This window comes from Tupaia chinensis, unplaced genomic scaffold (assembly GCF_000334495.1).
Source record: "Tupaia chinensis unplaced genomic scaffold, TupChi_1.0 Scaffold000349_1, whole genome shotgun sequence".
Classification (NCBI taxonomy): domain Eukaryota; kingdom Metazoa; phylum Chordata; class Mammalia; order Scandentia; family Tupaiidae; genus Tupaia; species Tupaia belangeri.
The window spans coordinates 211,255-227,453 of NW_006159843.1; the positions used below are offsets into that span (position 1 = coordinate 211,255).

General features: G+C 45.3%; 1 protein-coding gene across 1 annotated transcript; it reads right to left on the bottom strand.

Moving 5' to 3' along the window:
- Positions 1–926: 926 nt before the first annotated feature.
- On the bottom strand, positions 927–15,870 carry RARRES1 (retinoic acid receptor responder 1; the record flags this gene model as incomplete). The annotated part of the gene is given in 5 exon segments (XM_014589279.2): positions 927–1,228; positions 1,310–1,372; positions 4,378–4,514; positions 12,554–12,737; positions 15,808–15,870. Coding segments are annotated over 5 exon segments (597 nt in total), but the record flags the coding sequence as incomplete, so codon positions are not given.
- Positions 15,871–16,199: the final 329 nt, after the last annotated feature.

A 16,199-nucleotide genomic window follows, 5' to 3' on the forward strand; every position in this document is an offset into this window, starting at 1 on the left:
AGAAACCACCCCGCAGGGGTGGGGATGTCCATGCTGCAACCCCTTCTCCATTCTCCTCTTGGGATTTTGGACATGCACGCACACGCACCTGGCATGAATTTTAAGCTGCTGGGTCGGGGATTTGAACCATAGTCAACCGTGGGAGTCCAGCAACATAACCATTATGCCATCTGCTAGTCTACCTCAGTGTTGATTTTAATGTATGTGTATAGACAGCTATATTTGGTGAGACATTTCATATTACTTATAAAATTTGAATTAAGCGGGGACCAGCAGGTAGCTTGGTGGTTAAGGTGCTGGACACTCCCACGTGGCTGACCACAGTTTGAGTCCTGAACCTGGTGGCTTGCTTTCTCACTTTCCTTCTCTCTCTTTCTCTGTGTCTCTGGTCAAATTAAAATAAATAAATGAATGAATAAAATTAAATAAATAATTCTTTTTAAAAATTTGAATTAAGCAATATTAAGATTTCATTTTATTTCAGTTAGCACAAGTCTTGCTTATACATACAAATCTCTACAAACACTGTTAACACATTTTATTGTTTAGAAATGTAAACATATTTAAAAGTAGATACAAATTAAAAAGGAATACTTGCATGAAATTATACAATATAACAAAATCCTTTTTAAATTGTTCATTTTCCTACAAGTTGCTTTCATTGAAAATATATTATCTTTGTTTATATACTGAGTAGAATCAATTTATAGCAACATCAAATAGCTACAGTATGTTCAAAATAATGAGGAATTTAGTTTCAGAGATAAGACCATCTTTTTTTGGCTTTGTTTTATTTTTGAAATGCTTCTAATTAGGTTCAGCATATATTGTCTGGGTTTTGCATTTTAGGGCTGAGACCCAGAGGAGCATTCCAGTACCATAAAGCACTGAGCAGAGCTCGGTGTGCATGTGCTCCGAGTTCATACTAAAGCAGACTCCAGCATCTTTTAAGTTTTGTAATTGCGGGCTTTCCAAAAGTAATAGTATACGCCTATACCTTAGTATTTCACTATTGTAGTGATTAGGCTTGTTAGTCATTTTGCTTAGAATTTGGTGTTAAGCAGATCATTTTCCCTTTTCAGAAATTACTGCTCTCCGTCAGTGCCACAGCTGACCCTTCTTCAGTTCCAGAGGCTTCTTCTGGTGTCTGTAGCTCTTGACAGTGATATTTCACCTTAAGTGGCTTGCCAGGGAACCAGATTAAGTGAATACGGCAGGGAATGATTTCCTAAGAAATAAGAGTTACAAAATATTGAAATCTGCAAAAACGTCTAATGGAAACAATTCAACATAAAATTCTGTACTTTACCTGTGTTGGGAATTCATGAAGTAGAACAATATAGTCAAAATCAATTGCATCATCATTAGTTTTCTAGAAGGAAAACAGAGTGTAGTAAATACGGTGTCTGAGAATTTAGGCGGTGCACGTCATCCACATTCTTGTTTCGGATGGCTGCCTGTTTTCCTGCCGCCTTTCAGATGTGTTACTCACTTTCTGTGGTTGTATCTTGCATCAAGACATGGAAGTTACGGACTCTTATTTTTGTTTTGTCACTGAATGACATGAAGGCCTGGTTGAATGCCTTTCTATTAGCTTTTCTCTCTAATATTTATGGGGTTTGATGGAGGTGGCGGTCTGTGATTATAGGAAGACTCTTAACATCCTCAGAGATCCAGCATTTATGGATGCACGTCAAGTTGGTAAGTCAGCCCTGATACCTCAGCCAGTGGGACAAGGGGAAGGGCAACCAGTATTTCTAGAATGCCAAAGTGCCTATGCCGTGCACTTTGCACCTGTTCTCATGGGATCCTCCTGGCTCTTAGAGTAGGTATTATGAGGCTGATTTTACAGGAGAGGTAACTTGAGGTTACAAATGGGATTCCAAGCCAGATCTGCTAACACCACATTCTTCATGCATAGGAAATGAAGGTAGACCACACTGTTGCTAAAAGCAGTGCATTTGGATAGTTTTCAGTAGGAAAGCAGCTCTCCTCATTTTCTTCATTCACTTGATTTGTATCAGTTTTACTAGCGACTAAACTAATTTCCTATTTTTTTGCCATGTCCTGATTTTTTTTGGGGGGGGGTGCAAAGTTGCTTATCACTTTGCTAGTAAAAATGGGAGAGAAAATTTTTATGTAAAAAAACCTCATTTTGAACTGTCATTTTAGTCTTCTTACCAGGTCTTTATTGAAACTCCTAAGAATATTAAAAAATAAACATGGAAAAAAGGACTTGCTATTAAGTTTCGCCTATATTGATGGAGATTTTTGCAAGCCAAGAAATTTCCAGTAGGTGAGGAGGCTGCTTCAGGGAGAAGTACAGGAGCGAGCCTGGGTACACCAGAAACAGGCTGCCTTTTCTAAGGTGTCTTCTCTGCACTGGGGACTAGGTTTCCCTCTTGCCTGCCAATACAGCCATGACTGTTCAAAGCCAATGTCTGAGGCCCAAAAGCTGCAAAGTCAAAGAATTCACTATAGAGAGAAAAGTCAGTGTGTCATTGATATGCAAATAGTTACTGGAATTTCCAGCTGTCAGCCTGAGTGGGTTTGGGAGGTGTGTTTAGGCTTGTTTTATCCTCATTTGGTGACTATCCAGCATTGGAGGCAGTTATCTAGCCCAAGATGGCCACCAGCTGCTGCGTTGTATAATTATAATCTCAGAGTTTTGTGCCGTCTGCACTCAAGGCCCGTTTTCCATGTACTTTTTTTTTTTTTAAGAAGTATTTAACTTTATTTATTTATTTTAACTTTGACCAAGAGAGAGAGAGAGAAAGAAAGGGAAAGTGAGAAAGCAAGCCACCAGGTCCAGGATTCGAACCGCGGTTGGCCATGTAGGAGTCCAGCACCCTTAGCCATCCTGTCACCTGTTGGCCATGTAGGAGTCCAGCACCCTTATCCATCCTGTCACCTACTGGCCCCTCCATGTACTTTTATAATTTAAAAATTGGTTGTGCTGATAAAGCCCCCCACCGCCCAAGGACAATGTCTTCTCATTCTGCTTTCAAAACCAACATTTCTGCAGAAAATCATGGCAGTCTACAGATTTCAGGCAACAAAGAGCCAGGGCTTAAAACAAATCATGAAATTAGCTTCATTTGACAAACTGTTCTGTTAAAACAAACGAAGTATTACCCATTTTTAAATAAAAAAAAATGTAAAAACTGAGCCATAATGCTTAGAAACCTTGTGCCATTGATTAAGGCTTTCTTCAGTAAAGTCTTTGAAACATACTCTTACATTTTTGTTTTTATAGATTCTTCCACCTCCAGAAAGAAGGACCCTTAACCAAACCAAAAAGCATGGTTTATTAAAGAGCCAGAAAATGAGGCAGTGGTAAGACACCATGGTTTCTGAGTCCACATGGGAAGGTTTCTGGTGCAGTAACACCAGACACATGCTTGCCCAAGGTCTGCGCTGGCTGAAGGCTGGGGGTGGATTTAGGAGCTGTTTGGAGTGCTGTCTGTTTTTCTCTCTCTTTTTCTATCTTGTTCATGGAAGAAAGAAAGCAACTTAAAAAAAGAAAAAAGAAAAAAATCCTGGCAGATGAGAACTTAAAAAAAGAAAAAAGAAAAAAAACCTGGCAGATGCCGACATTGTATATCTTGACCCGACAAGGTGTTCCAGGATTCGACTGCTCTTCCCCAAGTCCAACATGGCCAGAAAGTCGTTAGTTTTAATATTATGTAGAAATGAACCTTTTTGGCATCCATTCAGATCATCACAAAGGCCAAATTTTGTTGTCTAAATTGATGATGATTTATTGTTACATTTTCTGGTAACTCAGTACTTTGATATTCCTGGAGACAGACGGGAAGTGTTTTGTTTGTTCCCTTTTACTGACTGTAGCCTATTGTAACACCAAAAAGAAATGATCCCTAGCAGAACCAGTGTGGTTTTAGGAGAGAGTAGGTGGGCTTAAGTTGTTAATATAAGCTGTCAAAACTAGGTTTCTACCATTTCTCCAAGCCATCAGCCTCGTTGCTGCCTGAGTACCCTCTGCAGGAAGTTCTCTCCCTTCTGGGAGCATGGCTCACTCACTTCCCGTTGGCCTCTGCTCCAGTGTCACCACTATTCAAATAAGCCCTTCCTTAGACCACACAAGTAGTCATTCCGTCAACACCCTGCACTCCCTGTTCTCTGCCTTATTACCACCCTCTGATGCTCATATTTATTTGTTTATTAGTTCACTCTGGTTCACTGCTATATCCTTAGCCCCTAAAGCAATAAATGGCCCATTACAGGCTGAAATATTTGTTGACTGAACAAAACGCAACTGAAGCTCTTGCTACAAAATTGGAATTTCTCATTGATTCCGTCTAAAACACTGCACTGGTTCTAACTCTGCGGTGCAAGTTAACGCTCGGTTTTCCTTACCCACTGCTTCACGCTATTGAGCTGTGCCAAGTAGTAGTGCAAAGACTGGGTTGTCTTTTCCCACATCACATACGAGCTGCCAAGAAAAGCCAAGTCCCAGATGGGTCTCAGAGAGGGGTCAATATGTCCATGACTATCTGAAAAGGAGGGAAAAAAACACACTTATATTAGGGCATTTTTTCAGACAAAATTTTTAGAAACTTCAGTAATGAAGTGCACTGGGTTCAGTTTTAGTCGCCTGAGTCCTAGCTCACAGCAAGACCTAAAACAGGACACGTGGTTTGTTCCTGTCTGTGTCTAGGTGGGATGGAGATTCCTATGCTTCAATGTGCCAAGCTGAGTCAGTCTTACAAAGATTTGTAAAACAATGTAGCAGCTGTTTGCTGTACTATACACTGCAAAGTAAGAGCTCTAGTGATACCCAGAGGGAACTAAGGTGATGTTAGTTGAGAAGCTTTTTAAAATAGGTTGAGGGACCAGCAGATAGTGTAATGGTTGTGTCACTGGACTCCCAGGTATTCTACCATCGTTCCAGTCTTGGACCCGGCAGCTTGAGGCTCACACCAGGTGCGTGTGCATGCATGCCCAGAATCCCAAGAGGAGACTGGAGGAGAAGGGATTGCAGTGTGGCCATCCACCTCCCCACCCCCACCACCACCAGGGAGTGATTTCTCGCTTTCTGTCTCTCCAGCAAGCACACACATCCCATAGCAAAAATCTCTCTCTTAAAATAGGTTGAAACGTCTGTCAGTGAACTTTTCCACATTATCTTTTAGGGTTTTTTTTTTTTTTTAAGAGAGAGATTTTTGCTATGGGATGTGTGTGCTTGCTGGAGAGACAGAAAGCGAGAAATCACTCCCTGGTGGTGGTGGGGGTGGGGAGGTGGATGGCCACACTGCAATCCCTTCTCCTCCAGTCTCCTCTTGGGATTCTGGGCATGCATGCACACGCCCCGGTGTGAGTTTAAGCCACCGGGTCTGGGACTCGAACTGCAGTCGACTACATGGGAGTCCAGTGACATAGCCATTACGCCAACTGCTGGTCCTCCACATTATCTTTTAGTTTGGATTTATAGTGAAATGAGCCAATCTTTCCTTTATAATCTCCCAAAATGGCCTTTTCTGATCAGCAGTTCTGAAGCTAATTGGTGTATTCGCAGCATCTCTGTCACTGTTTTCAAACACATGAAGAATTCAGATGTGTTTTTCCTGTGGCATTGTTTTTAGACTTAAATATTTTTTTAATTCAGCATTTTAGGGATACAGTCATTAATAAGTTACCTTTTGTGACCTTATGTACTCAAATGTTAGTAATTTATGAGATCATTGTTGATGGACCATCATTTTATGCAATTTGGCAGAGATATTTTTAGTCTATTTTTAAACCCAATAATAGCCTTACAATAGCCTGAGGAATACTAATAAACCTATTAGGAAACTATTCCTTCCCGGTAAAGTCATCTTTAGCACAAATTAAGCATTGTATTGGTAGAACTTGCTTTTGCTATTGTATAATGGTAGGTATTCAGAGCATTCTGTGACTGCTTGGGTGCTGTGGGGATACAAAGAAAAGTCCCCACCTTCCACATATTAACAGTGTAGAAATAACAGCTGGTAAGAACGGGAGGGTCAGAGAGCTGAGGAGAACAGGGAAGAGAGGGAGGTCTTTGTGCTGGAGAGGTTTGGGGAAAACTTCACAGCGATGAGAATTTCCCGGGGTCTTGACTTCCTGTCATGTAAGTGGGACTCAGCGTAGGGGTGTGAGTGAGAGAGCAAGCTCACCCAGGAAGAAGGCCCTGGACATGCAGGCTCAGCGACATGGTCCCCGCAGAGTCTACACGTACTCACAGCAGACTGAATGGCCTCAGATGCAGTGCCAGGGCAGCATGGGCTTTGATTCAGTGGTAAGTACCAGAAGATAGCTTAGCCGCTGGGAAGGACAGATGAAAGGAGGAGGCTGACTTCTAAGAGACAGCAAGCATGCTTTTGCATGTCTTAGGAAGAAGTACCATATCCATGAAGGATGATGACAGTGGGTTTGGAGGAGACAGCATGAGACGAGATTTTACAGAGGTAGACCAGATGTGAGATTAGTAAATGTTAGCAGATGAGCTGATAACTGAAGTTTCCAGCCAGACTCCAAGAGAATAGTCATACTATTAAATAAATGAAGACCAGAATGTGAACACCTTTTGGGTGAAAACAACTTGAGTTTGGTATTAGGTATATTAAATGCAGTGTCAAAAAAACTATACGGGACCCCCTTGCCAAGTGGTTAAAGGAGCCAGATTCAAGGTTTGGTTCAAGCGGCTTGAAAGACACATCAGGTGCGTGTACATGTGTGCCCCAAATCCTGACAGGAGGGAGGAAGGGAGGACGGGATTGTGGTGTGACCTTGCCCCATGGTGGGTGTTTTTTCCCTTCTTCTCTCTGGTGAGGGCACACACCATCTGGCCATTTAAAAAAGTGAAAGAAAGCCATGGGAGTAGAGGATATAAAACATTGCAGATAATCAGGGAGGGTCAGGGCCAGGTGTGTGTGTGTGTGTGTGTGGGGGTGTAGCAGTGAAACAGCACAAGGCTGACCAGTTAGGGCAATCTGTGTCATGGCTGTGAGGGGGTTCGCAGACTTGGAGAATAAGCTGATGGAAAGTGTGGTCATTTTCCAAGGGAAGAGAGGGGCAAATGAGAGATGGATCAAGACAGAGCCTTGGGACTTTTAAAGGGAAAGGATTTAGGGGTGATTAAGGTGTTCATGCCAGGCACACATGCACATGTGCCCCTAATCCTGAGAGGGAACTGGAGAAGAAGGAATTGCTTTGTGGCCATTCTCCCTGGGGTGTGTGTGTGTGTGTGTGTGTGTGTGTGACTTCTCTCTGTCTCTCTGTTGAGCACATGGCCCTATAGCAAAAATCTCTTTTAAAACAATGTCGTTCTGAGAAAGGATGCCAGGTGGTTTTTACAGGGTTCGGGTTTTTTCTTTGCTATCTCTGGGTGAGTGGTCATGTGCAGTAAGATCAAGCAGCCCCTCTTTCTTCCTCCTTTCAGGTGGAAATCTTCCTCTGATCACAAGGAATTCTCCCCTGGAGTTCCCAGGACAGGCCAGACCAGGCTTAACCCTTTAGACCTTCTTCCCTGCTTGCCAAGGGCACTCAAAGTTGCCTAGAGACCTTGCTGTCCCTCCAGCAGAACCCAAGGTAAGAGACAAATATCTAAGGATTGGTTCCTAAACTGCATACGACATCTGGGAGGTCCTGATTATGCCCTTCGTGACCCCATGGGAAGGTTCCAGGATCATATCTGGAGCCCTCCCTGAGTATGCGGGTGTGCACAAGCTCATGATCTGGGCTGGCCGAGCCTGGGGACGGGTCACCACATCAGGACCCTGTGGGCGGTGCTGTCTCTATCTATCGCTGTCTCTATCTATCGCTGTCTCTCTTGTTCTTGGAAGAAATAAACTTTAAGAGAAAAAAAAAATCAAGAAGGATCAAGATCAAGAAAATCCTTTGGGCTTGGTGACCTAGGTGGTCCCAGGTCACCCAGATGCAGCAGTTTTAGTTATAAAACTTGGGGATGAGGCAATGTGTACAGATCTGCTGTTTAATAACAAAAAATATGTCATGACTTTCCTGATGACCTACTAGAATCAAGGATAAAAATAAAAGAAGTCTTAAAATAGAAGGAGGTGAGAAGACATGGAGGGACTTCAAAAAGTTAATGGAAGATGGAGATGAAGTACAAGTTTATTTTGGTGCAAAATAATTTTGAAAGCCATACATCGGCTTTTTCCATGAACTTTTCAAAGATTCTGCAAATACAGACTTTCTGAGATGGAAGAAATTATAGAATCAAATTCCTCAATCTCAATAAAACAGAAAGCAAGACTCTCCTGAAAGTGCATGAGGGCAGGGGACACTTTGGGCCTTGAAGACATGGAAAAGCTTCCACACAGCCAACATACAGCAGAAAGTGAGAAACTGGAAATGAATACCAACCCATCAACGGATGAATGAATAAAGAAGATGCAGCGGGACCAGCAGTTAGTGTAATGGCTATGTCGCTGGACTCCCATATAGTTGACCATGGTTCGAGTCCCGGATCTGGTGGCTTAAACTCACGTGCGTGTGTGCTCAAGATCCTGAAAGGAGAATGGAGGAGAAGGGATTGCGGTGTGGCCATCCTCCCTGGGAAGTGATTTCTCGCTTTTTGTCTCTCTGTCTCTTTCTGGCAAGCACATGTGCCCTATAGCAAAAACTTTCCAAAAAAAATAAAAATAAAAAGAAGAACTGTAGAGGCCAGGAAGGATAGGGGCAAGGAGCAGGGGAAGGTTGATGAGCTGAAATAGCACAGTGAATGGACAGGAGGAACAATGTCTAGTGTTATAAAAACCGGGGACCCCCTGGATGGCTTGTGTCTCTCAAAGTAAAGGGGAGGATTCTGAACTTCCCAGCACAACCACAGCTGGCTGCGATCCTGGGTGTGATGACGTTCCTGAACCATTACACACTGCGTTCTTATACTGGAAATCATACTGCTCCCCCTCAATTAGAAGGACAAAAATCTGCTGTGAATAAAGTAAAAAAAAAAAATCTGTTTTTCTGTGCTGTCACCACTCATTGTTACACGGCTCATCTGAGTTTTTTGTTCCATAGTGTTTTCCTATTCATAATTATCCAAGTGCCTTCAAACTTAGAATTGAGCACTTTTTTGGGACAGCAGGTGGCGTAGTGGCTAAGGTTCTGGACTCCCACATGGCTGACCGTGATTTGAGTCCCGGACCCTGTGGCTTGAAACTTATGCTGGGTGAGTGTGTATGTGTGCCCCAAATAATGAGAGGAGAATGAGGGGAAAGGGATTGCAGCTTGGCCATACCCCTCACTTTTTTTCTTTGTCTCTCTGGTGAGCACACACATCCTGTAGCAAATCTCTCTCTCTAAAAAAAGAACAGAACGCTTTTCATGCTCTTCATTGCCTTTTCTATGCATTTTCTTGAACCTGGTGGTGTTGTTTTTCTGGCAGCATTTAGTAAGTAAGCAACAGGCAGCCATGACTGTTTCCATAGATGCCATTGTGTAGGGGTGGCTGAATCTGAGCTAAGTAATAATGACCTTTAAAGACGAGCCGCGCACAGACTGGCTTGGGCAATGCTGCAGAGGTTAAAGGACACTGTTGCAGCCAGAGATGGCCAGGTGGGGCTTATTCAGACCAAGGGGCGCAAGGTACTCCAGAGCTGTGGTTGGTAAGAGAGGACACCTGGCTTTACCTTCCACTTCTCCTTCCCCCACTGCCCTATACAGGAATAAGCCTGCGACCAGCTCAGGGCCGCTGCATTGGCCATCAGAGCATCCAGGCTGCCTGATCCCCGCTTTTCTCTACTTGTGTGTTCGTGTATTCTTTCCAAAATCCACCATCGCTCCCAATCTGGGGTGACTCCTCCCCCTTTTTACCTAACAAATATCAACACTACCGCAGAAAGTGTTTCAGACTTTCACCTTCAGACAGGAATATCAGCATTTTATGAATTGGTCATTTCTCCCTGGTATGAGCAGCTGAATCCTAAGGACTTCAGAACATTCTGTAATGCAGGACCCTGAATTCAAGACCTTGACATGAACATCCTTTTCCCTATTTTACTGTTAAGAGATTTCCCATCATCTCTGTCTTCACTGATTCAAAATGACCTTCACCCAGCTCATAGTCGGCCATTTCAGACAGGGCTTTGGTGAAGTATTCACAGGCCCTGATCGTGAAGTGAGGAGTGCCTGTTATACGAAAGGGCCCACCTCGGTGGTTAGGGCAGCTGGATCCTACATGGCTGACTGCGTGGTTGAGTCCTGGCCCTGACAGCTTAAAGAGGACAGGCACGTGTGCATGCTCAAAATCCCAAAGGACGAAGAAATGGGAGGGAGGGGATTGCAGCGTGACCATGCCGCAGGGAAGTGCTTTCTTGTGTTTCCGCTTGCTGTCTGTCTTTCTCCAGCAAGTGTGCGTGCCCGCTCCAAATCATGTACACACACAACAACAGCTTGCTGCTACTACTTCAATCTCGGGTCAGTTAAACACAGTATAATCTGCTGAGTTGGACTGGCTGATATTTTCTTGATCTAAAATAAACCGTTTTCAGTTTTAAATAGGCAATTTAACATATACAGGTAGGCGATAAATAGCACCATTAACTATCTGCTGAATTTACAGTGACAGCAAATCTTGTAAGTTTTATTGATGAAAAGGTACCCTCTATTAAAAAGAATTTTTTTTGGAGGGGGCAGTCTATGGCGTGGTGGGCAGTGCAGGTGGATCCCGCACGGCTGAGTGTGCAGTTCAAGTCCCAGACCCCGTGGTTGAGAAAAAACATTAATGTAAACATGCCCAGGATCCCGAGAGGAGAAATGGAGGATTGCAGCCTGACTATTCCCCATGGGGGTGCTTCTCACTTTCTCCCCCTCTCTCTACCTGTCTCTGTCTCTCTCCAGCAAGTGCACATGCCCTCAAGCAAAATGTTCTTAAATGATAATTTTTTAGAAAAGGATCCCAAAATCTAATGATCCCATGGCATATGTTCAAAAAAAGATCCTATAAAATTTCTAAAATTTGTGTTTTAAAAATACATAAGCCTGTGTCTCCAACTAAAGGAGAAAGAAAAAATCCCTGATTAACTAGATCTCTGAGAACTGGCCACTAGCACATCTGTTTCCCAGAGTACTGAGTGTCGACAAATTCTAACAGGAGATTTTGAATTGCTTCTCGTAATTCTTTGCCCGGATTTGATCCAAGTTGTCAGAGAACTGTTATTTGAATTTGAGAAACGTGAGGAGCAATAGTATTCCATTTCCAGGCTTTTAAGAATACTCGGTCAGCCTCAGTAAATCGGTAGGAACCAGAAGCTCTCAGTGGAGACTGCGGGCCCTTCGATTTGGACATTTGTGAGTGACCCGGGAGAAAGTGAGAGACAGAGAGCGCTTAAAATAGGTCAGATGGTGAGCGTCAGACCCAAGCGCAAGTCCAGAGGTGGCTGATGTGCTTTCGGAAATCCGATTTGCCAGTAAATGTGCAGCCTTCCAGCTGCTGCCCGCACTTTCGGCTGAGGGCCTGACAAACGGGCTCGGCTTCACCAGGCTGAGTCACTCCGAGGACAGGCCTCCTCATTTATTAGTGATGGCGCTACTGCGCTACTGCCATTAGCCCTTGACCTGCAAGAGAGAAACTTGGCTGACTGCAGCCTCCGGGAAGGGGCCCGGGATAGTCGGCTCCCCCAGTCCTGGTGCAGGAGGCTGTGACAGGCAATGTGAAGGCGCTGCAGGGGGCTTGTCACCTGTTTCCAGAGCTACTACAAACGCCACTTCGGTTCTGGACTCACCCTGAACAGTGCGCCCCTGTGAGCGAGTCTCCTTGTGAAGCCCCCTTTACTTGGGCCTTCAGCCTTTGCCATGCCTCTCGCTCTGGGACGGGACAGGGAGACTACAGGGACACAGAGAGCTTGTGGAGTCTGTTTGTCATGCCAGCGAGGAAGAAGAGAAGGACACCTGAGTTTTGTTTAAGTAAAATGAGGCATACCATGGCCTGTGGTTAAATGGAAATGCCATGATGGGGATAAAAGTGTAAATGATCATTCTTAAAAAAAATTGTCAGAAATGTGCACTCATCAGAGAAAGAGAAAGCACCCCCAAGGGGGTGTGGTCACCCCACAATCTCTTCAATTCTCCGCCTGTTGGGATTTGGGGTATGCACATGTACTTGGTGTGTTTTTTAAGCCATAGGGGTCAGAAATTGAACTGTGTGGAATCCAGCTCACGTAACTGTGAGTTCACAAAACCAGCCCTATGTGGTCATTCTTTTTTAATATTTAGTAATTACTTTTTTTTTTCAAGAGGGAGTTGTTTTTCGTTGTTTTTTTGTTTTTGTTTTTGTTTTTTTGCTAAAGGGTACATGTGCTTGGAGGAGAGAAAGTGAGAAATCACCCCCCTGAGGGGATAGCCATGCTGCAATCCCTTCTCCTCCATTCTCTTCTCAGGAGTTTGGGCTCACATGAACATCTCATGGACTGAGTTTTAAACCACGAGGTCCAGGACTCAAACCACTTTCGACCCCATGGGAGTCCAGTGACATAACTATTATGCCATCTGCTGGTCCCAATTACATACTTTTCAGAACACAGAAATTCCAAATACTGACTCATACCAGGTATGCTGCCCACATCCAAGGGGGCTCTCAGCTGCTTCAGTTGCTTGTAAAGCAGGTAATCCTCTTCTTGTGTCTTCTTTTTCTCAATGAGCCGTGTACAAGTCACGTTGACGGCAGGTCTGGGTTTCTCGTTCTTGTAAAACACTCGGGCAGAACATTTCCCCACCTGGTCCTCGTCTTCCTGAAGTAAAGATTTTGGAATTAGGGGGGTTCCTTACTACCCCTCACCCGCCATTGCACACACACCATACACAGGACTGCGGGCTGTTCCCTGCATGTGGCGGGCGTGCTCTGGGGTCGATAGTGGTTGCGCTACAGAAAGTTCTTCTGTGCTTACAGCTAAATAAAACAGTCCTTCACGCCTTGCTGTCATTTCGACTCTGGCCCTGGTAGGACAGTCCTGGGCCTCTTTTAAAGAGGTCTCTGTGAAGCCTGTCAAGCACTGCCTAGCCAGACCTTCAGGCTAGGGGACACCCAACTCTCCTGTGGCCAGCTTACTGCACTAATTCAAAGATCAAGGTGGATTCTCTTTTCAGAAATAACATCTTCATGCTGCGCCATGCATTAGGTCCTGTTTTTCCAAGTTTGCAAATTACGATACTGAAGTTTATGGGCTAGCCTTATCACCTAGTATTAATAGTTAAGGGGGCCAGATCCCACAGGCCCAACCTTGGTGTGAATCCCAGTCCCAGCAGCTGGAAAAGTACGCCAGGGATGCGTGCCTGCGCGCCCCGCATCCCGACAACCTGGACAAATGGAGCAGGGATTGCAGCCTGAACACAGGCCACTGGGGCTTTCTTCTCTCTCTCTCTCTCTCTCTCTCTCTCTGTCTCTCTCTTTCGTCTCTGACACATGCACCCTGTAGCAGTTAATGAAAGGGGGAAAAGATAGTGAAGTTTAAAGAGGAACCTGCTCCATGTCTCACAGGTAGTGAGCAATACACCAGGACCGGAGCTCACACCCAGCGGTCACGGAGGCTCAGGCTTTCTGTACTGACTATCTGGATCCGATCCAGAGATGCGGAGGTGGGGGTTATCACAATGGGACTAATTCAACTCCCCGCATGACATTTGTTTGCATTCATTTTAAATGCAGATGGGCCAGCAGGTGGCATCGTGGTTAAGGCACTGGATCCCACCTAGCTGACTCCTCTGTTCAAGTCCTGGACTCAGCAGCTTGAGGATCATGCTGGGTATGTGTGCATTTGTGCCCAAAATCCCAAGTAGAGAATGGAGTGAAGGAGATTGTGTCATGGTCACCCTTGGGGGTGATTTCTTACTTTATCTCTCTCTGTGTCTCCAGTGAGTGCGCATGCACCCTGTAGCAAAAACTTAAAAAAAAATTTCTTTTTAAAAAGGCAGATGTACTGGGTATTCTGGGGTCACCATCACTTATTTTATAGTAGTTCTTTACACTTTTAATTTAGTTTCCTTTACTCCACAATAAAACCCAGGGAACCTCTTCCAAAAAAAATGCACGTGTTCACACTGTCAGCACTAGTCCTAGACTTGGAAGCAGTTCAGGGTTCACTGGTCACGTCCCCCTAACCCATCCATGGGCCCCTGGACTAGAAACAACTCCTGTTACGAGGTGGTTGGTTGAGAAGTTAAGGCAATAACCTCACTTTTATAGTTGTTTTAATAGGGCGTTGTCTCAGTTAAAATAAAAACAAACAAAAAAAAACACTTAAAAAGAAGTGCTCAAGGAAACATCTGGTAATCCAAATGGGATCTTCCTAATAAGCCTGTTTCGAGAACAATCTAAAAAAACTGAAATGGGCCACTTTCCCTCCTGTGAGTGAGAGACTGACAGAGGGAGTTTCTTAGGCTGATTACTGGGTGACACATGATAAAGGTGAAAGGAGCATTTGGGAAGAGCCAGAAGGTGGCCTGTCATGGTGTCAAGTGAGGTCCAAGCCATTCCCAGGGAGGAGAGAAAGAACCAGGTATCACCCCCTTGCTTTTCTTTCCCTGTTTTTCCCCCAAACACCTCCACAGAATCAAAGCAGGGGCCTAAAGATAGAACTTTCCTTTGCCCCCTGAAACAGAGCATATCCATCAGCTGGCTGGGCTCTTGCAGCTGCAGGATCCAATCCAGAGAAGCAAGTTGGTCAAAAGAATCTAGTAATTGTTTTCCCTTGAGCTTTAAGTCTGAGTTTGCAACACTAGAAATCAAAGGCATCTTCCTTGAAGAAAATCCTTAGACTAACAGACAAAACTGTGTTAGCACTGTCTCTGAAGGCTGGAAGGGGCTCCGGAAGCATGGGTCTGGGGGAGTGTGCCTCACCCCCAGAGCTCTACCGCCCTGGACACAGCCAGGCTGCACCCGCCTGCTCCCCCGGCTGCTTTGACTCAGCACAGCCCAAGAGCATCGGGGCTGCTCTCCTCTCCAAGCCTGCTCCGGCTGCAGCCTCCAGCCTGGCCCAGCCCAGGAGAAGCTCATCTGGCTCTCATTTCCATATAAGTGTTCCATTCACTCTCCTCTAGAAAGCAGAGAGAAGGAAACTTGGCCCAGCATGGCCTGCGGGGTCAGCCTTGCGGTGAGGCTAATGGCGGTGGGCGCATGCGCTGTGCAGATGCCTCTCTGCAGACAAGCTCAGCTCCTGGAAGAGGCCCGTGCTGTGCTGGCCTGCTAACCAGAAATGTCACCAGCTGACAGGAAAAGGAATGCGCTGGCATTTGAGAGTGAGTCATGCTAAGGACTCTGGGGTGCTGGGAGGGAAACAGAGCGAACTGGGAAATTCTCTGCCAGGGGCCTGGGAAGGGGGTGGTGACTGGTGTGCATGCAGACTTTAAATTTGCTTAGAGGGTGCACACACTCACTAGGAACAGGGGGAGAGGAAGAGAGTGTGGCAAAGCACCCCCATGGGGGATGGCCTTGCTGCCATCCCTTCACCTCCATCTCTTCCTCCTCTCGGATTCGGGGCACACACCCACATGCACCTGGCATTTGTCAAGCATCAGGTCCAGGACCTGAACTGTACAGTGGGCCACTGCAGGACCCAGCCCCTTCACCACCACACCATGGGCTGGCCCTGGACTAACGCAACGCTGCTCAAGACCTGCTACGAAGCTGAAGTAGTTCAATCTCGAGCTCTCGTCCAGCTCTGCTCTCCAGTTCTTGAGAATAAACAGAAGACAGAGCAGAAGAACATAGCGCAGTGAGACCTCCTGTCACTGTACATTGAAATTCTCAGTCTCTAAAAACCGAATTCATAGCAGTTTCTAATAGGACCTTCCCTGACTGCTTACCTTCAGGTCGTAGCGCTCTGTGCTAAACACCAGGTCAACTTCGCATCCTCGTTTTGGGTCCGTCTGAAATAGAGAGACTGAATCTTAGCACAGAGGAAGCTCCAATGACAGCTTCATGTGAACTTCTGGGGTAACGGGTTGGACACACGATCGCGGTTGGATTTACACGTGAAGAAAATTGGTGAGACTTTAGAAGAGAGCTCAGACTGTGGTCTGACCACGCCACTCGGCTGCTCATGTGCCGCCTATTCACAAGGAGGGAGGCAGAGAGGGAGAAGCAGTTATTTCCGGGCTGAACTGCTGAATGAGACGCCGGCGTGTACAGGGCCTGGCGTGCATCCCTGCATTCCCACTGCATTCCCACCCTCTGCGCCTTCTCCATGGCCTCCTCG